General features: G+C 37.9%; 1 protein-coding gene across 3 annotated transcripts in view; it reads right to left on the bottom strand.

Moving 5' to 3' along the window:
- The window catches only part of UBE2D1 (ubiquitin conjugating enzyme E2 D1), a 39,880-nt gene that overhangs the window by 9,580 nt on the left and 8,326 nt on the right, over positions 1–21,974 (bottom strand). For all 3 annotated transcript variants that reach the window (XM_027594217.2, XM_027594203.2, XM_027594211.1), the window contains exons 2-3: positions 403–466; positions 278–309 (exon numbers count right to left, since the gene is read on the bottom strand). In XM_027594217.2, the coding sequence (XP_027450018.1) occupies positions 278–309; positions 403–466 (96 nt within the window). The remainder of the gene's footprint in view (positions 1–277; positions 310–402; positions 467–21,974) is intronic.

Raw genomic sequence — 21,974 nt, 5'->3', positions numbered from 1 at the left:
AAATGTATAACTTATAGCCTGGTTGCAAATTGTGGGTGATCCATGACTATGTGTAATGATCAAGGAATTGGCAAAGGAAAACATCACAGTGATCCTAACAAGTATTTGCCAGCAGTGCTCCAGAAAATCATCAAAAATCCTTTAATTGTATTTTGCTTCCTGAGTGATTCAGAGTACAAGGAAACTCAACCTTAGCCACAAACATCTCATCAAAGGTGAAATGGCAAAAATGAAGTATGGCTGAGGGAATTATTTCATATATATGAATCATACTTACAGGTCCCATAATAGTTGCTTGCCAGTGGAACACTGAAACAAACAAAGGAGTTTTGGAGTCGTTAACAAATGTTCAAACCTATATTATTAATGGTAGCAAAATCCTAGCAGGAAAGCAAAGCTTACAGTCATCTCCCACGGGTCCAGCTGAACAATGAGCAGGTGGGTCGCGTTGTAGATCACTTAATTCCTGAAGCAAAGCAAAAATACTTAAGGTTAATTGTTTTTCTAGTGAAACAAGCATAATAATCTATGAAGACAAAAACTATTTACTTTAAAATAATTTTAGGCAGTTCTATTCAAAATACAAAAACAGAAAATGTACTGTTACTGATTGGTAGAAGAGTATGGCAGGTACTAAATTCCTTCAAGAGATATCTCCAAAACTTGAAAAAAATTAAATGGATTAAAATATTGTTTTTCTCTAATATCCCTAAGACAAAAATATTTAATCAGTATCTACTGCATGCAAGGTAATTTATATAAGTGCTGGTATATATAAGAACTACTATAAGAATGTTATACTCGACCATAAAAATAGATGAAGAACAACTTCAAAGGTTTACAATCTAATTTGGGAGTGATGGCTCACAAAGAAATGGATATTGAAAGAACAACCTACCTGAAGTTAAATGGAAAGAAAGGAGAGAAGTCAGGCTGTATGTGGAAGCCTGGCACATTGATTCATATGCTATCTTCTGCTCTCAAGGAAGCAAAGGAAGGACCACGGAAATAACAGTTTAGAGTTGGCCAGTCCTGGGCTGGCCAATTATCTGGCCAATTATCTACCATAATTAGCATTGCAAGCCTTGGGGAAATCACTCAACTTCCTTATCTTCACCCCAAATATGAAAGGTATAAATTCAATGCAAAAGATCATACAGTAGGACTGAAGTACCTACTTTAGTTTGGAAGATCAGAACATGTCTTTGAGGCAGTGGCAGCTAAGATGAAAAGTAAAGAATGAGTGGGAGTTCATTTGGGAGAAATGAGTGACACTGTGAGGTAGAGTGGCCTAAGATGAGGCTGAAAAAGTAGACAGAGGCTAGGCAGACAACTGAGAACAATACACACCATATTAAGAATTGTGGGCTTTAAGAAGCTGTATGATCTGATTTAAAAGATGGTTGACTGATCTTCGTATTGAATAGATTAGAGATGAGAAAAAGTAGAAGCTATTAGTTACTATAAGTGAGAAAAATGAGGGCTTGGAGTGGAGAAGCAGCAATGAGATAAAAGTGGACAAATATTTTGAAGGGCCTACCTCTCACAGGATTTGATGAATTACATGTACAGAGTTAAGGACAGAGGTCACAGATATGTATCATGAAGATTAGTGGCAGCTAACATTTACTCCTTGTTTTAATGTCCTAAAATCTCTCAGAGATAGGTGTTATTATGCTCCCCATTTTACAGATGAAGAATAAAGGCAACACACATCTCTGTGTGCTCATATAACTAGTACAGTGTGGAAGCGGGATTAACAGCCTGGCAGTCAAACTGGTAGGTAGCTTTTTAGCTTCATGAATGTACAAACATAGATTCCATTTACTGAGATTGGGGGAATACTAAAAGACAAGTTTTTTCGGAAAGTAGACATACTGAATTGGTGAACCCTGGGATATCAAAGGAAAATTTAGTTCAACATGCAGGTCTGGAGCTTAAAAGAGGACTAGACTAGAAATTGGAAAATACTGTGTATACCTGGTATTTAAAACTGTTGGAATGACATAAACCTCTTCATGGGAACACATGTAAATATTTTATTTCATCAAATCCAAGATGCCATTGACCATAAATCACATCCTTATTTTTGTATCAATAATTGAGAAATGCTACCAACTAATTTTAAGACATCAATTATAAGATGCATCCAGATTTTAGAAATGCTAAAATGAAAAATATGTGCACCTTCGAATCATTGCAATACGGTAATTACAACAATGAGTTCAGTGTTCTAACACAGACGAATAAGGAATAGGATGTGGTAGGGAAAGGCTTTCCTAAGAGAGTGATATATAAGCTAAAAACTGAGTCAAGTGCAAGCTCTGGTCTCCTTCTTCCCTGTCTTCTCCAGTGTATCTTGGTCCTTTCATTTGTTTTTGTTGCTGTGATCTTCACAGCTGGTGCTGTACTCTTCTTCCTGATAAGAATTAACTAACAGAGTTAGCAGCTTCTTTGGTCCAGGTATAGTTAAACAATAAAGAGGAAGATTTCAGTCCTCGACTTAGTGATAATGGTTAAATTAAAAAGCAAGACTTTGAACTTCAAATTCAGGTGCCATTACTCACTTGCCACATGATCTTGGGCAAAACATTTCTTTTTTTTTTTTTTTTTTACCTCTCCAAACCTTAATTTAATGTAAAGTGGCATTACTACTTTTATCCATAGTTTCTGTAACAAACAAGAGAAATGATACATGTGAAATGTACAGCAATCTCTGGCATATAATAAGCATTCAAGTAAATAATATGGAATGGATAAGAACCATCCAATTCTCTAGTAGCAGAATGCAATTATTTAACCAGTTTAAATGGTTGGGGAGGAGTTCCCAAGTCACAGACCCATTTGAGATGACTGTGCTTTATTTAATAGTTTTCAAAACTGGGCTTTTAGGAGATTGCTTCTGAAAATAATAATCATGTCGAGTTTTCTAAACATTAGTGTAAGTGGGTAAATGGGACTACTTTGCCCTTATTTTAACTAGAAAACTAGTTATTCTGAAAATAAGTTTCTGTAGTTAAAAAACTAGAATTTATTTGCATGTATATATTTTACAGAGATACTGTATATATGAATAAGTCATACCTATTCCCATAAATACACATATTTATTTTGTATACTGACAAAAAACCCAAAATTATACTTTATTTGTCATAGCACTGAATCATGTTCAAATTTCAAATGTTAGACCATTTTTCAAATCCCCTTTAAAATAATATAGAAAAGTCAAGGTTATCTTGTTCTTATATTTTTGTGCCCTGATTCTACCTCCTCTGTTAGGAGCAGTTAGAGCTCAGGACAAGAGAGAGAAAAATCTCACAACTGAACTGCAAAGGTCAGGTCCTTAAGTTGTCTATTTAAAGCTCACTTATTATGGGAAAGAGGCAGCTGACAGTACATCAAACATAATGACATCAATGCTTAGGTGAAGAGACTTACACATCCTAGACTCTTTAGGGGTCTAAATGTCTAATATTCTATCCATTTCTCAAACCCTGCTATATTAACTGAAACAATGGTACATGAGTGCAGACAGACTGACCAACAGAAAACAAAAGGACCAAATATACCCTCCCTCACCCACAAAAATACAGACCTTAAATTTGAAAAAAGAAAAATGAGGAATTCTGAGATGTGCTAAGAGGGTAAAAATATATAACAACAAAAATACAACCAAACAAACCAAAATCCCACTCTTTTGTTCTTAGCCTAGTCAGCAGCCAGTATACTTTTATTTTTTTTTCATTTGAATTGCATTTTATTTTATTTTATTGTGTTTGCTCAGCCAACATTTAGTACATTAGTGTTTTGATGTAGTGTTCAACAATTCATCAATTGCATATAATACCCAGTGTTCATCACCACACATGCCCTGCTTAATACCAATCACCTGGTTACCCCAACCTCAACTCCCCTCCCTTCTGCAACCCTCAGTTTGTTTCACGGAGTCCAAAGTCTCTCATGGTTTGTCTCCCTCTCTGATTTCTTCCCATTCAGTTTTCCCTCCCTTCCCCTGTGGTCCTCTGTGCTGTTCCTTATGTTCCACATATGAGTGAAACCAAATGATACGTTTTTCTCTGCTTGACTTATTTCACAACATGCGAAATACATCAATGCCGATGCAAATGGTGGGTATTCATTCTTTCTGATGGCTGAGTAATATTCCATTGTACATATGTACCATACCCTCTTTATCCATTCATGCGTTGAAGGACATCTTAGATCCTTCCACTATTTGGCTATTGTGGGCACTGCTGCTTTGAACATTGGGTGCAGGTGCCCTTTCTTTTCACTACATCTGTATCTCTGGGGTAAATATGTAGCAGTGCAATTGCTTGGTCATGGGGTAGCTCTATTTTTAACATCTTGAGGAACCTCCATTTTGTTTTCCAGAGTGGCTGTACCAGCTTGCATTCCCACCAACAGTGTAAGAGGCTTCCCCTTTCTCCAGATCCTTGCCAACATTTGTTGTTCCCTGTATTGTTAATTTTGGCTGTTCTAACTGGTGTAAGGTGGTAGGTATCTCATTGTGGTTTTGATTTGTACTTCTCTGATGGCAAGTGATGTGGAGCAGTTTTTCATGTTGACCACTTGGATGTCTTCTTTGGAGAAGTGTCTGTTCATGTCTTCTGCCCATTTCTTGACTGGATTACTTGATTTTGGGGGGTTGAGTTTGAGAAGTTCCTTATGGATCTTAGATACCAGCCCTTTACCTGTAATGTCATTTGCAAATATCTCCTCCCATTCCGTGGGTTGCCTCTTTGTTTTGTTGACTGTTTGCTTTGCTGTGCAGAAGCTTTTTATCCTGATGAAGTCCCAAAAGTACATTTTTACTTTTGTTTCCCATGTTTTTGGAGACGTGTCTTGAAAGAAGTCGCTGTGGGGATACCTGGGTGGCTCAGTTGGCTAAGCATCTGCCTTCAGCTCAGATCATGAACCTAGGGTCCTGAAATCGAGTCCCACATCAGGCTCCTTGCTTAGCAAGGAGCCTGCTTCTCCCTCTGCCTCCTCCGCCTGCTGCTCTCCCTGCTTGTGCTCTCTCTCTGACAAATAAATAAATTAAGAAAAAAAAAAACTTAAAAAAAAAGGAAAGAAGTCACTGTGGCCAACATTGAAGAGGTTATTGCCTACGTTCTCCTCTAGGATTCTGATGGACTCCTGTATCACATTGAGGTCTTTCATCCATTTTGAGTTTATCTTTGTGTGTGGTGTAAGAGAATGGTTCAGTTTCATTCTTCTGCATGTGGCTGTCCAATTTTCCCAACACCAGTTGTTGAAGAGACTGTCTTTTTTCCATCAGACATTCTTTCCTGCTTTGTTGGGGATTAGTTGACCATAGAGTTGAGGGTCCATTTCTGGGCTCTCTATTCTGTTCTGTTGATCTATGTGCCTGTTTTTGTGCCAATACAATGCTGCCTGATGATCACATCTTTGTAATATAGCTTGAACTGACGCATTCTGATGCCCCCAGTTTTGGTTTTCTTTTTCAATATTCCCCTGGCGATTCGGGATCTTTTCTACTTCCATACAAATTTTAGGATTGTTTGTCCCAGCTCTGTGAAAACTGTTGATGGTATTTTGATAGGAATTGCACTGAATGTGTAGATTGCTCTGGGCAGCACAGACATTTTATTTAACAATGTTTATTCTTCCAATCCATGAGCATGGAATGCTTTTCCGGCTCTTTGTGTCTTCCTCAATTTCTTTCGTAAGTGTTCTGTAGTTTCTAGAGTATAGATCCTTTACCTCCTTGGTTAGGTTTATTCCCCAGGATCTTATGGGTTTTGGTGCTACTGTAAATGGGATCAATTCCTTAATTTCTCTTTCTTCAGTCACATTGTTAGTGTATAGAAAAGCAACTGATTTCTGTGCACTGATTTTGTATTCTGCCATGTTGCTGAATTGCTGTATGAGTTTAGCAATTATGGGAGGGGGAGTCTTTTGGTTTTCCACATAAAGCATCATGTCATCTGCGAAGAGAGAGAGTTTGACTTCTTCTCTGCTGATCTGAATGTTTATTTCTTTTTGTTGTTTGATTGCAGAGGCTAGGACTTCTAGTACTATGTTGAACAGAAGTGGTGAGAGTGGGCATCCCTGTCGTGTTCCTGACTTTAGGGGAAAAGTTCTCTGTTTTTCCCCACTGAGAATGATATTTGCTGGGGGCTTCTCATAGATGGCTTTTATGATATTGAGGTATGTTCCCTCTATCCCTACATTTTGAAGAATTTTAATCAGGAAAGGATGCTGTATTTTGTCAAATGCTTTTTCTGCATCAATTGAGAAGACCATATGGTTCTTGTCTCTTCTTTTGTTAATGTGCTGTATCTCGTTGATTGATTTGTGAATGTTGAACCACCCTTGCATCCCAGGAATAAATCCCACCTGGTCATGGTGAATAATCCTTTTAATGTACTGTTGGATCCTATTGGCTATTCTCTTGTTGAGTATTTTGGCGTCCATGTTCATCAGGGATATTGGTCTGTAATTCTACTTTTTGATGGGGTCTTTGTCTGGTTTTGGGAATCAGAGTAATGCTGGCCTCATAGAACGAGTCTGGAAGTTTTCCTTCTATTTCCATTTATTGGAACACCTTCAGGAGAATAGGGATGATTTCTTCCTTAAAATTCCCCTGGGAAGCCATCTGGCCCTGGACTCTTATTTTTTGGCAGGTTTTTGATGACTGCTTCAATTTCCTTGCTGGTTATTGCTCTGTTCAGATTGTCTATTTCTTCCTGTTTCTGTCTCGGTCGTTTATAAGTATCCAGGAATACATCCATTTCTTCCAGATTGCCTAGTTTCTTGGCATATAGCTGCTGGAAATAAGTTCTAATAATTGTCTCTATTTCCTTGGTATTAGTCGTGATTTCTCCCCTTTTATCATGATTTTATTAATTTGGGTCCTTTCTTTTTTCTTTTGGATAGGTCTGGCAGAGGTTTATCGATCTTATTAATTCTTTCAAAGAACCAGCTTCTAGTTTCGTTGATCTGTTCTACTGTTCTAGTTTCTATTTCATTGATTTCTGCTCTAATCTTTATTATTTCTCTTCTGCTGCTTGCTTTAGGCTTTATTTGATGTTCTTTCTCTGGGTCCTTTAGGTGTAAGGCTAGCTTCTGCATTTGGGAGTTTTCTAATTTTCCGAGAGCAGCTTGGATTGCTATGTACTTCCCTCTAAGGACCGCCTTTGCAGTATCCCATAGGTTTTGAACCAATGTTTTCATTTTCATTGGCTTGCATGAATTGTTTAAGTACTTCTTTAATTTCCTGGTTGACCCATTCATTCTTCAGTAGGATGTTCTTTAATCTCCAAGTGTTTGAGTTCCTTCCAAATTTTTCCTTGTGGTTGAGTTCCAGTTTCAAAGCACTGTGGCCTGAAAATATGCAGGGAATGATCCAAATATTTTTGTATCAGTTGAGACCTGATTTGTGACCCCGTATGTGATCTATCCTGGAGAAAGTTCCATGTGCACTCGAGAAGAATGAGTATTCTGTTGTTTTAGGATGGAATGTTCTGTATATATCTACAAAGTTCATCTGGTCCAGTGTGTCATTCAAAGCCCTTGTTTCTTTGTTGATGATCAGATCATCAACAGGTACAGTGTTTAGGTCTCTGACTGTTAATATTATCCATGTTTATTTTGGTTATTAGTTGGTTTATGTAACTTCTTGCTCCCATGTTGGGGGCATAGATATTTACAATTGTTAGATTTTTCTCATTGGTAGACCCTTTAAATATGATATAGTGTCCCTCTACATCTCTCACCACAGTGTTCGGTTTAAAATCTAATTTGCCTGATATGAAGATTGCTACCCCAGCTTTCTTTTCAGGCCCGCCAGCATGATGAAGGTTCTCCATCCCCTCACCTTTAATCTGGAGGTGTCTTTAGGTTCAAAAGGAGTCTCTTGTAGACAGCATATGGATGGGTCCTGCTTTTTTATCGAATTTGAAACCCTGTGTCTTTTGATGGGAGCATTAGCCCATTTAGATTGAGAGTAACTACTGAAAGATATGAATTTAGTGCCATTGTATTGCCTGTAAAGTCCCTGTTTCTATAGATTGTCTCTGTTAATTTCTGGTCTATATTACTCTCAGGGTCTTTCTTCATTTACAGTATCCCCCTTAATATTTCCTGCAGGGCTGGCTCGGTGGTCACATATTCTTTCAGTTTCTGTCTGTTTTAGAAGCTCCTTATCTCTCCATCCATTCTGAATGACAGCCTTGCTGGACAAAGTAGTCTTGGCTGCATATTCTTCTCATTTCGTACCCTGAATATGTCTTGCCAGCCCTTTCTGACCTGCCAGGTTTCTGTGGATAGGTCTGATGTTATTCTGATGTTCCTCCCTTTGTACGTAAGAAATCTCTTTCCCCTACCTGCTCTCAGGATAGCTTCCTTGGCTCTAAGATTTGCAAGCTTCACTATTATATGTTGGGGTGTTGATCTATTTTTATTTTGGGAGTGGTCCTGCCTCTTGGACACGAGTGTTTGTTTCCTTTCCCAGATTAGGGAAGTTCTCAGCTATGATTTCCTATACCTTCTTGTCCTGTCTCTCTCTCCACTCCCTCGGGGATCCCAATAATTTTGACATTGCAATGTTTCAAGGCATCATTGATCTAAGTCTATTTTCATGGGCTACTAGCTGCCTATCCCTACCAGCTTCCTTCCTGTCTACCAGCTTATCTTCTAGATCACTGATTCACTCTTCTGCCTCATTTACCATGGCTGTTAGAGTACAGAGTTTAGACAGCATCTCATTCATAGCATTTTTAAGTTAAGCCTGATTAGATCTCATTTTTGCCCTTAGAAATTCTATTTTGTCACTAATGCTTTTTTCAAGCCTAGCTATTGACTTCATGATTGCTATTCTGAATTCTATCTCTGACATCTTGCTTATATCCATATCCACTAGTTCTATGGCAGAGGACACTGTCTCTGGTTCTTTTCTTTATTGAGAGTTCCTCCTCCTAGTAATTCTATTGAGGGATGGTTGAGCCAATGAACAGAGTCCAAAATATCAACCATGACCCATGCAAAATGCCCCCAAGAAAAAATCCGAAGTGGTGGAAAGCTACCACAGATATGCGACCAAAGTCAAGATGATCCAAAACAATAAAAAAGGGGGGGGGCGGGGTGAGAGATTATAATCTCTCAGGATGGACAAAGCAGGGTGATCTTCCTGTTCCTGACTGATTTTTGGTCTCCTTGTTAGAAAACACTATATTACAAAGAAATCAAAACTTTATATATATATATATATCAAGATAAAGTTGAATAGAGTGAAAACAGGCTAGTATGGGGCATAAATCTTATAAAACATAGATGTGAAAAAAATAAAAGTTAAAAAGCAACTAAAAACAAATTGGGAAATAAGAATCTATTTGAAATGGGAATGGGGTTAAAAATAAAAAAAAGAACAGGAAGAATAAGAAATGTAAAATTTTAGCCTGAAGTATACAACGAGTCGTGAGGAAACACCTGGAGCTCCCTATATTATTTTCCCCTAGCACTGGAGTTTGACAGTCCTGTGGGAAATAAGCTTATGATTCACCTGTTCTTCCAGTCTGTCTTCGGGCAGTGGCGGGGGGGACCTGCTTCTCGGCTTCTCAAGAGTCTCTGCCTGGATGGAGTTGTCCCACCCCTTGTTAGGGGGATGGGCTTAACGTGAGCTGATCGGCTGTGTGGCTTTTGTTCCCTGGTGGCTTTCTGCTTCTCTTTCGAGGGTTAGAGCAAATATGGCCATGCAGGACTCTCCGGCCCAGAGCCACAAGATTGCGGTCCCCTTTCTTCAATAAATCCTCCAGGTCAAACCATCTCCACTTTTTTGTGTACCAAACTCCACAGACTTGCCCTATTTGTGCCTACTACGTCTTTCCCGAGGCAGTTACAAGGAACCCCGAGCCTCTCTGTGCTTTGCGACTTTGCAACTGCTAGTGGCCATGGGCTCGCATGTGTACCCTCTTCTGCAGTTCCCAGGTCACACTGAATGCTGCCCCAGTGTCCCTTCCGTGGTCACCCCAAGAGCTGTTGCCCAGTCATGGATGCAGCCTCTTTTTGGGCCAAACTGCTGAATCCCACGGCTCCCGCCCACTGACCCTTTCCTGGGGGAGTTATGGGTACCCACAAGAATCTCTGCGCTTTGTGATTTTGCAATTGCTAGCAGCCATGGGCTTGTACGTGCACAGCTCCCAGGTCATGCTAGGTGCTGCCCCAGTGTCCTTTCATGGGCCACGCTGCCCTGAGATCTGTTGCCCTGTCCTGGGCACAAGCCGTTTTATATCTCCCCTAGAATGTTAAACAGCCCACACCTTCTAGCCCTTTTCAGGGTGGTCAGGCAGACAGCAGTCTCCCTATAGGCTCGGCTTGAGGTTTATGGTGACCAGAGCTGAGAGTCCCTTCTGGGCTCGCTGACCTTAACCAGTCTCCCTGCTCCACTGCTTGGGCATTCTATCGGTTCAGGCTCCCCCATTCTTTCTGAATCTCCTGGAATCCTGAGACCACAATGATCCACCTAGATTTCTGCCCTGTTCATCCCGTGTCTCTCAGAAAGGGGTGTTTCTCACTAGAGCAGATTTCCAAGGGTCCCGATTTTTTGCTCCAGTGTTATATCACTTTCCAGTGGCCAGCTTTTGGAGGCTTCCTCCCCCTCTGTTTATCTTCCGAAATTTCCCCTGAAGATTCAAGGTTCCGCACCTCCTACCTTGCAAAAAGTAGTCATTTTTCTGCTCGTAGAGATACATATAAATCTTCTTACAGCTCAGGTTGAATTCGTGTGTGTTCAGAATGGTTTGATAGATATCCAGCTAAATTCGAGGGACCAGATGAAACGAGGTCACCTCCTCTGCTGCCATCTTGCCCCCCGCAGTCAGTATACATTTAGATAAGACATAAGAAACCAAGAACTACTTATACTCGTTAAATTCCAACTTAGTTTACTCCAAGTTTCTCAGAAACAGTCTTATACCCTCCTTCATGGTTTCTCTGTTTTAACTGGCATTCTCATTTACCTATTTTTATCATCATAGCCACATATGGAGTATTACAAATAAGTTAGTGATTCCTATGTTATTTCAAAAAGAAATTCTAGGATTAGTAATCTCTTCCTTTGCTCTTCTCTCCACTGCCTCTGTAAGAATTAACACTGAATTATACAAATTGCTCAAGTCTGTAAGATACATAAGAGCCAAAGCTTAACTCCACATTTCTCACTGCTCATGGAAGCCCCTCTAAAGTACCGTTTACAACCTGACCCTGGTTCTCACTCCTTCCTACTCCACCAACTCCCCCTGAAATCTAGGATGCACTCTATATGTAGCCTCCCAATAACTGTTTCATTAGCTCCTCACCTAGGCCTCTTCATGCTTGATTAAAAGTAAAAAATTCCAAAGACAAAGCATTTAAAACCATTTATTTTGAATTAGGAGGTATATGTGAGTGTGTGTTTGTGTTACAAAAGCAAAACAAAGCAAAGTAGTGCTTTGTAAAGAAAAAAACAGAGCAATGCATAGTCAAACACCCATAAGACCATTACTGAAACCAAACCACTGTTGACCTGTTAGAATACTTCATCCATAACTTTGGTGGAAAATAAACATGTCATTCCCTGTTGGAGGGACTGTTAAGTTAAGACACATCCTTTTGAAGGGTAATTTGGTAATAACTGTGAAAGTGGAAAATGCATATGGTCTCTGACCGGTAATTTCATCCCATAGTAATAACTGTCCAAATACCCAAAGATATATATATATCAAGATGTTGAGTGAGGTATTCTGTATAACTATGAAAAACCAATAACCTAAAAGTCCATCAATAAGAGAATGGTTTCATAATACAGCCACATTATGAAACACTGTGCAGCCATTAAAAAGAATGAGCTAGATATGTAAATGCTACATTAAAAGATGTTGTGTGCTTATAATACAGTTTTTGAGTGGAAAATACAAGTTACAGAAGGGTATGCCCATTAGATCCCATAACATATACACATACATGCATAGAAAATAAATAATAGAATACACACCAAACTAGTAGCTGTAGCTATTTCCGGGAATGGGTTGTCACTTTTCATTTATGTCTTCTTTCAACTTTTTTTTTTTTTAAGATTTTATTTATTTATTTGAGGGAGAGAGAGAGAGAGAGCACAAGCAGGGGAAGCAGCAAAGGGAGAGGGAGAAGCAGGCTCCCTGCTCAGCAAGGAGCTCAATGCAGGACTCAATCCCAGGATGCTTGGATCATGACCTGAGCCAAAGGCAGCCACTTAACTGAGCCTTTGTTTCAACTTTTTTATAACAGTTCTGTAACTTTTTAAATAAAAGATAGTGATTTTTTTGCTCAGGTTCTTAGGCATTTTTAAAAAATGAAATGATATTGGTAGTTTCCACTACACCTATAAGAAGCATCTTCTCTTTTCACTAAATAATTTTTATAAGACAAGGAAAGATTGAGGAAATGTCACAGATTAAAGAATACATATACTAAGGAGACCTACCAATTAAATTCAATGTAGGATCCCAGACTGGATCCTCAAACAAGAAAAGGACAGTAGAAAAACTGGTAAAATCCGAATTAGGTCTATAGTTTAGTTCATTATGTTACTTTCTTCATTTTGGTTATGTAAATTGTAAACACTGGGGAAATTACATGAAGGATACACATGAACTTTATTATTTTTTGTAACTTTTCTGTAAGACTAAATTTATTTCAACATAAATAATAATGTAAAACTTTTTTTTTTTTTAATTCCAAAACCTAATCTACTTTCTTTCTCAAGCTTGCTTCTTTTCCTGTGTTTCCTACATCTGTTAATAGAATATTAGTCTCCCAGTCACCAGGCACAAAATTTCCGCATTGTTTTGACTCTTTTCTTTCTCTTTTCCTTCATCTACAGTCAGAAGAAAATACAACATACTCTCAATACTTGTAATACTACTTCCTACAGTTACCTCAAAAACCAGTTATAGTACAACTTGAATTGCTTCCCAAAACTCTATGCATTATTTGTAGAATAATCTTCTAAAAGCACAGCTCTATTTCAATCTTCCCTTAGAGAATTTCAGTGGCTCCCCACTGCTTATTAAAATCAATCAAACTCAACCAGTGAAGGCTTTTCATTATCTAGTCCCAAGCCTACACACTCAATTGGGTTCCCATTCACAAACTCACCCAGTAATATTCCAAAGAACTCCCTTGCGTTTTCTAAAACACTTTCAAGAGGTCTATGAGGTCAACATTAATTTCACAATAAAACTACAATGTTTTTGCCTTTTTCACTCTCAATATCTCATGAGTATACAGTGGAGTTTTCCAGTTATATGATATGTGATATTGTAACAGATTGAATTCCTCAGCAAATGTGAAAATTCAACTATTATCTATAAGCCTGACTGTAATGAGATCTGAACATGTATAAAACAATGCCACTTTTTTGTTGTTTTGGAAAAAATTATTTTTAATAAAAATGTTATTTATGTTAATATGTAATAATTTTGTTATTTCTAAATTACTATTTTTAAATTTGTTTTAGATTGTCATATGGTAAATATTAATAGACATAACCATACAAACAAAAAAGCTCTTCGAGGCCCTCAACAGTTTTTGTTTGTTTTTGAAAGAGAGAACACACAAGCAGGGGGGAGGGCAGAGGAAGAGAGAGAATCCCAAGCAGGTTCCACTACCAAAGCAGGGCTCCACCCCATGAACCCAAGACCACAACCTAAGCCAAAATCAAGAGTCAAATACCTAATGGACTGAGGCACCTAGGCACCCCCCTCAATATTTTTAATACAAGGAGGTCCTAAGAACCAAAAGTTTGAGAACCATACAGTCAGGTTTCGACTGATTACCTGGATTTTACATGGCTAAGTTTTCTGGCCTTCATAACTTTCTTTCTCCTAAAATAACCTTCCTTCTAGTTCCCTATGCCCAAATTATACCCATTCTCCTTAACAGTGGTCATCTTCTCAACAGCCACTTTAAAAACATGAGTTTTGGAGTCAGACTTGGATCAAATCTGGCCTTGCACTAACCCTTACTAGTTGTGTGACTTTGGGCAACTTAACCTCTTTGAGTCTCAAGTACCTCATCTGGGGACATCACTGGTAACCCTGAAGAATTATACTGACCACTGAATGAAAACACAAAAGTACCGGGGCACCTGGGTGGCTCAGTCAGTTAAGTGTTGGACTCATGTCATGATCTCAGGGTCTGAGATAGAGTCCTGCTACGGGTCCACGCTCAGGGCAGAGTGTGCTTGAGATCCTCTCCCTTTGCCCCTCACCCCACTCGCTTGTTCACTCTAAAAAATAAAATAAATCTTAAAAAAAAAAAACAACACAGAAGTACCTAGCTTAATACCTGGCATGTATAATAAGATGCTTAATAAATACTAAATTTCGGGGCGCCTGGGTGGCTCAGCCGGTTAAGCGACTGCCTTCAGCTCAGGTCATGATCCCAGGGTCCTGGGATCGAGCTCCCGCACCAGGCTCCCTGCTCGGCGGGAAGCCTGCTTCTCCCTCTCCCACTTGTGTTCCCTCTCTCGCTGTCTCTCTCTCTGTGTCAATTAAATAAAGAAAATCTTAAAAAAATAATAATAAATACTAAATTTCTTCCTTCCCTTTCCTCTTCTACCAGAATATTTTTTTAAAACCAGAACTTTAATGCATTTTATTCATGGATTCCTCCACAATACTTAGCACAATGCCTTTTATATAAGGTGTGTGATATTTGAGTTAACCAATAAAATTTAAGGAATAACATGATCAGCAGGGAATAGACATCTCAAATTTCAATCTTTTTATAAATACATATGATTAGATTTGACAACAGAATCAGAATCAATTAATGCAGATTGCATTTAACAAAAAGAGTATCATAATAACAGATGTTAAGAGCAAATAATGCAGTTTACTTAAAAACACTGGGGTGGCCTTTTTTTTTTTAAGATTTTATTTATTTATTTGACAGAGAGAGAGCAAGCAGGGGGAGCAGCTGAGGGAGAGGGAGAAGCAGGCTCCCCGCTGAGCAGGGAGCCCAATGCGGGTCTTGATCTCAGGACCCGAAGGCAGACACTCAAATGACTGAACCACCCAGGCGCCCCTGGGGTGGCCTTTTAAGTAATATATAATCTTACCTAAAAATGAATCTCAAAAGAATATTAATCATTAAAATATTAAAAACTCATGCTACTGCCACAACTATTTTCAATTTACAGAATATATGATTTCTAGCAAAATAGCCAAAGCCACACAAAATTCTTGTTCCAAATTTTGGTTTTGGTTTTTCTGGTTTAGAAGACCTCAAAACTCTAAATATTACACCCTTCTAGCTTATTTAGGATGCTGCTGACCTACTGTCAGGATATATAGCTTTTGGTTGCTTTTCCAAGAGCTGAGTTCCAAGTGCTGAGTTGATCAGTCTCAAAGTAAAGCTGTCTTCCAACCACTGGAAATCCTTGGTAACAGAGGTGCCCAGAAACAGGGCTGCATTTTTTATTTTTGTTTTTTTGTCTCATGATCAATTTAACCAGTGGACTAATTATAGCAGAAGTTTATTAAATGTTTCCATATCCTGTCTAAAGGGATCATGACTCTGTTTTATTTTTTTTAAGATTTTATTGATTTATTTTAGAGAGAGAGCATGAGCAGGGGGAGGGGTAGAGGGAGAAACAGACTCCCCACTGAGCAGGGAGCCTGAAGCAGGGCTTGATCCCAGGACCCTGAGATCATGAACTGAGCTGAAGGCAGACACTTAATCGACTGAGCCACCCAGGCGCACCATGACTCTATTTTTATACTCTCATCCCAACTCTACCCTACCAATGTTTTAAAGACTTAACTTACTGGAATCAGATTATGATGCTTATAATCTCCTTAATCACTGCTCCAACATATTTGTTGATGATTATACTGACGCATGAAATTCAAGGAGAACTGGCTTGTGGAAAAAAAAATAACTTCCTAAGATAATAGTTTAAAAGGTATAGGAAAGAGGTCCTCTGAATTCTTAGAAACTTAAAAGTAGTTGTATCTCCAAGAAAATACATGTAAGAGTAGCTATATACTTTAAGGGTCACCTCTGAATGTGTTTATTCAAGTTTAGAATGCTCTAAAGAGTTCTAGAAAATTTCTCCTAAGACAGAATTGTGATCTAGTAAGGAACTGGTATAAAATATCTTGACTGACACAAACTACCTTCTAAATAAAAAAAAAACACAAATATGAAACATTAATAAATAAAGTTGTAAGAGCTGGTAAATTCTGAAAAGCCACATATATTGCCTCAGAGATTACTTCCTACTCCACCCCTTTAAACCTGGCACCTACAATACTGTACTTAAATATATAAACCCTTATTTGCAAAAAAAAGTGAAACACAGAAAAGTTAATTGTTCTGTTGTTGTTGTTGTTTCCTTTTTCTTTTGTATGTGCTAGTTATTACAAGTAGCAGTCAGGCCCACTGCATTTTGCCACACAAGACATGAGCCAAATCCAGGGGGTGTCTTTCACACACTTCAATGGGGTGGTACCTACTTAGGGCTCTACAAAGCTTCACTGCAGACAGCTGCACTTGAAAGAAATGGACAACATATTCTTTAAACCCAACTTAGGATATTATCACTGTTTTTGATAAACAAATAGCAATTTTGATGTAGAAGCAAAAGTGATGGTGTTTGACATCTGAGTGGGATCATGAGTACTTACTTTATCAATGCGTTGCAAATGGAAAGAAAACAATGGCAAACTTAGCATTCAAAAATTAAAAGTGAAGTCAGTGACATTCTAATGGAGGAAAAGAAAAATTTTCTGAATAGATGGTCATCTGGGTATCTATATGGGAAAAAAAATAAACCTTGGCCTCCCCTACCTCAAACCTAATTAAAAAATCAATTCTAAATAGATCATAGGTTCAAATATGAAAGATAAAATAACGCTCCTATGTATTTTTTAAAAGATTTTATTTTTAAGTAATCTCTATACCCAACATGGGGCTTGAACCCAAACCCTGAGACCAAGAGTCTCATGCTTCACTAGCTGCACCAGCCAGGTGTCCCAAGAATGTTTTTAAAAGAAAACATAAAACATCTTCATGACTTGGAGGAGGCAGAAATTTCTTAAACAGGACACAAAGAGCACTACCCATAAGAGAAAAAAATGAAAAATTTGGACTTGACTAAAATCAAGAACATTTGTTCATTGAAAGACACACTAAAAGTGTTAAAAGGCAAGCAAGCCATCAAATAGGGGAAAATATTTACAGTACATGTATCTGACAAAAGACCCACATCCAGAATATGTAAAAACTTTATCTACAGATCAATTTTTAAAAGGCAGACTTGAATAAGCATTTTATAAAAGAGGCTATCAAAGAAAGAAAAAGAAAGAAAGAAAGAAAGAAAGAAAGAAAGAAAGAAAGAAAGAAAGAAAGAAAAGAAAGAAAAGAGAAAGAGAAAGAAAGAGAAAGAAAGAGAAAGAAAGAGAAAGAAAGAAAGAAAGAAAGAAAGAAAGAAAGAAAGAAAGAAAGAAAGAAAGAAAGAAAGAAAGAAAGAAAGAAAGAAAAAGAGAAAGAAAGAAAGAACTATCCAAATGGCCAATATACATATGAGAAGGGGCTTGGCTTCATTAGACATCAAGGAAATGCAATTAAAAACAAAATGCTATACTACTACAAACCCAACAGAATGGTTAAAATGAAAAAGCCAGAAAAAAGCATAAAGGTTGGTAAAGGTGTGAGGCAACTGGAACTCTCATGCTGCTGGTGGATGAGGGAACATTTGACATTCACTACCAAAGGTGAACACTGGAATGCTCAATGACCCAGCAAGTTTACTGCCAGGAATATACCTAACAGAAATATGTAGAAATCCAATAATGTAACAGATGCTTATCAAACAATGAGACTAGTTATAAATCCATATATGAAAAGAACTCATTATAGTAAACACACTGTGTATATGTGCTTATGTGTGTATGTATAAAGCTAAAATTGAAATATATAGTTGATCCAATATCCTTCTCCTCCTTTGAGACAAAGTAAGCTTAAAACAAACTAACACTATACCTAAACACAGATTAGGCAATAAATATCATCAAACTGGTAAAGTATGCCCCAGACAAAAGTAGTCTGTGTCAGCGAAACAATTTTCTATTCCAATGTGATTAACACTCAAATAATAAAAAAAAACTAATTAGGGTATCTAAATTTCAAAATAAAACATAAGATATAGTAATGAAAGGCAGATTACAAGATACTGTCCCTATATCTTGACTGGAACTATAGAAGCATGATAAGTCTATAAAACTGTGGACTTAACAGATTTATATAGCCTTACATGGCTAAGCACCTCTATTCTAGTTCAGATTTCTGTAACCAAATAGACACAAAGGAAAGCACTAAGAGGTCTGAAACTGAATTTTAAATTGTCACAGATGGTATGTTTATAACACCCCACAATATGCTGAGTGTTCATAAAACCAACCTAGACACAGTCCCTGCCTCTAGGGAACTTAAAATCTAAAAGTAGATGAGGCAACCTAATGCAAAGAAAGTAAACAAATAAAAGGAAACAAAGAAGGGAATGTAAGAAAAGAGAAGCCTGAATCACTCTCTCAGCTCCCAGAAGGGTAAGAGTCCAATCTGAACAGTAGAGAATGAACAAGTCAGAGTTGCCTTACTTACCACCAAACCTAATATGACACTATGCAATAAATATTCTCTAAAAAATTATGCTGACCAGACTGAAAAAGCTTTGTTGTGCTCTAGCTTCAACATTCAGAAAGTCTAAATCTCTGTAATAGAATATATACCCCACCAGATGTGTGTAAAGGACATTAAATAGCCTATGCATAGGGACTGATTTACAGTCAAAAATCTAAATTACTGAATCCGAAGTATATGAAAGCATTATTTCAAAAATCCTGGCTCGGGGTGCCTGGGTAGCTCAGTCGTTAAGCGTCTGCCTTCAGCTGGGATCGTGATCCCGGGGTCCTGGGATCAAGCACCACATCGGGCTCCCTGCTCAGTGGGAAGCCTGATTCTCCCTCTTCCACTCCCCCTGCTTGTGTTCCCTTTCTCAGTGTCTCTCTCTCCCTGTCAAATAATAAATAAAAATCTTAAAAAAAAAAACAAACCACAAAAACAAAAATCCTGGCTCAACAGGCAATTCATGGACACAACCATCTTTACCTCAAAACTCCTAAACAAGACAGTGATTCTTACCAGATTGCATTTTTTATATTGTCTCTAAAGGGATATATGAGCTATATTTGGTTTATCTGTAAATAAACATTTCATGGGCTTACAGTTCAGGCTCTGATCTCCTTATCTAGTTGACTAGAGCTATTTCAATAGAGAGATATCAAACAATTGTCAGAAAGGTCTCCAAATACAGAACCTCTTTAAGCCCTTGAATTAAAGAACAGTTTTATTTTTAACCATGTAGATTCTTCCTGGAAGACTTGAAAATGCTGACGCTATCCAATTAATTTAGTTATAGGAACCAAACTGACTTCAACAAACTGGTCCTAACTGCTCCTCCTTGGATCAGGTATCTCTAGTAAAGGCAATAATAATAATAATAATAATAATAATAATAATTAATAATGCAGCCAAATTCCACACAAAAGGAAGAAAATGAAGAAAGCAATGATGCTACTGATTTTGCTGCGTCAAAGTAATATTTATTGAATCAGAGCTATAAAGAACACAATTTAGAATAAACATTTGAGGTCAAGATTAGGGGCATCATCTACCCAATGTCTCAGATCTGCAACCACTTTTCCCCGATGATTTCAACAGCAGCTATAATGACTCAATTTCCCAAAATACTATCTTGACTCTAGTTTAAAACATGGCTTCCTCTTAAAGAGAAGACTCCCGGTCACCTTTATATAGTATTTCCATCATACAAAGTACATAAATAAAAACGTATCTTAGACAATCCAAGACATCCCAGTAACAACTGTATTTGTCTACTTTATGAAGTATTATGATAAAAAAATACTTTTTCCAGTAATTCAAACTCTAAACCTTAGAATCACAGTCTGATTCCTTCTTCCCTTCATGTCCCACCCATCCCAACCCCTCCCACCTCCTCACATTAATCAGTACCAAGTTGTTCAGACTGTCCAAATCCCTCCCACTGGAAGGATTCCAGGATATAGAAAAACTGAGGTCCAAAGGGCAAAAAAGTCTGAGAGGAGCAAAAAGAGACATTTCCAGAAGCGAAGTATCAAACCAGGGAGACACTATTAAAGTATCTGAGAACAAACTAGGTAGTAGAAGGAGTCTGAAGAGACTGCCTAGACCACTGCTCCTTAGAGAGCTGATTTGAAAGGCCAATTAGAGGTAGGCATGGGTGGGTCAGACCCAACTCAAAAAGGCCAGGTGCTACAAACACCCTATAATATTTCTCACATAACCCTCTTCCCAAATGTCCTCTGCCACCATCTTAGCTCAGACCCTCTTTAGATCTCACTTGAACAAGTGCAACGTCTTCACTGACGTGTCCTATTTCTCTACCAAGACACTATATTCAAAATCATCTTTTCAAAGTACCATGTCGAACGCTTTCAATATTTTTTATTAGCCTTAGCATAAAATTTATAAATCCTTAAAATGGTTTATCAGGCCTTCCATCATCTGACTCCTTCTCTCTTGCCTTATATCTGCAACCATTTTCCTCCAATGCTCTCTGTAACAGTTATTACTTTAAAGTCCCCCAATGCTACCTTGTCCCTAGTTTCCTTTTAGATAGAAGACTCCTAAGCACCTCCCCCAGCCCCCCACACCCACTCATTTGCTTTACCTACTTTACTTTTACCTTTATGTCTCATCTTAAACATTTCTTTAAGGTTTTCCTTGAACCCTTCAAAGGGTTCCTGCTGTATTCCCATAGTACTTTATACTCCCCTTTCCATGACATTCATCAGATTTGTAATTACAAATGGTAAACAATCTTATATTCTGTGAGGGCAAGAGTGCATACCTAAGAATATGATTAAGAATGTTACTTCCTGGCGTGCCTGGGTGGCTCAGCCACTAAGCATCTGCCTACCTGCCTTCGGCTCAGGTCATGACCCCAGGGTGCTGGGATGGAGCCCCACATCGGACTCCCTCAGCAGGAAGCCTGCTTCTCCCTCTCATACTCCCCTTGCTTGTGTTCCCTCTCTCGCTGTCTCTCTGTCAAATAAATAGAATCTTAAAAAAAAAAAAAAGAATGTTACTTCCTTACTCAAAAAACTTCAATGGCTTCCCCAAACTTTTGCATTAAGGACACATTTCTCATCATGGGTCTTCAAGGCCCCCCACAGTATGAACTTTATGTCTACTATTCCCCAAATGCTTCCCAAAAGCAGGATTATCTGTTCCTTCCTGAACAGGACAAGTACATGCTGATGCCTTCATTTCTGTAGCTTCCTTTATGAAACCTGTCTTTGAAAATGCTACTCATTCTTCCAAACCTATATCCAATTCCATCTCCTCGATAGAATTTTTCCTGATCTCCCCTAAATAAATTTGACCTCTCCTACTTTTGACTCTCTTTCTGTTCAAGTATGTTGTATTTTTCTTACGGTACTTTCCTAAGTCTACCTAATCTTTAATGATACTTTTCTTACCCTTAATAATTTTAAATTTCTTAGATAATGCTGGTTATATGTCACTTTTCCATATTTCTCATTTCATTTTCTATATGCCTTACATACAGAAGGTGCTCCATAAATGTAGTAACTAGAATCCAAAAAAATCTACTACATGTAAGGTAGCTGTATAAGGCAGTTTTCTAAATATGTGGATAAAACAATCTTTAAAGTATAAAGATACCTGTGAATCAGATGGAAGCTAAATGGAATTAGAAAAGCTTGTTATGATACTGGTACAAAAACAGAACTATATCTTATTTGTATCACAAATATGCTTTTTAATCAAAGAGTAAGACATCTTAAAAGACTCATTAATCTTATACATTAAGATGCCAACATTTATTT

Source organism: Zalophus californianus, chromosome 15 (assembly GCF_009762305.2).
Source record: "Zalophus californianus isolate mZalCal1 chromosome 15, mZalCal1.pri.v2, whole genome shotgun sequence".
NCBI classification, from domain to species: domain Eukaryota; kingdom Metazoa; phylum Chordata; class Mammalia; order Carnivora; family Otariidae; genus Zalophus; species Zalophus californianus.
The sequence above is the reverse complement of the archived record's forward strand: the minus strand, read 5'-3'. Positions and strand labels throughout refer to the sequence as shown.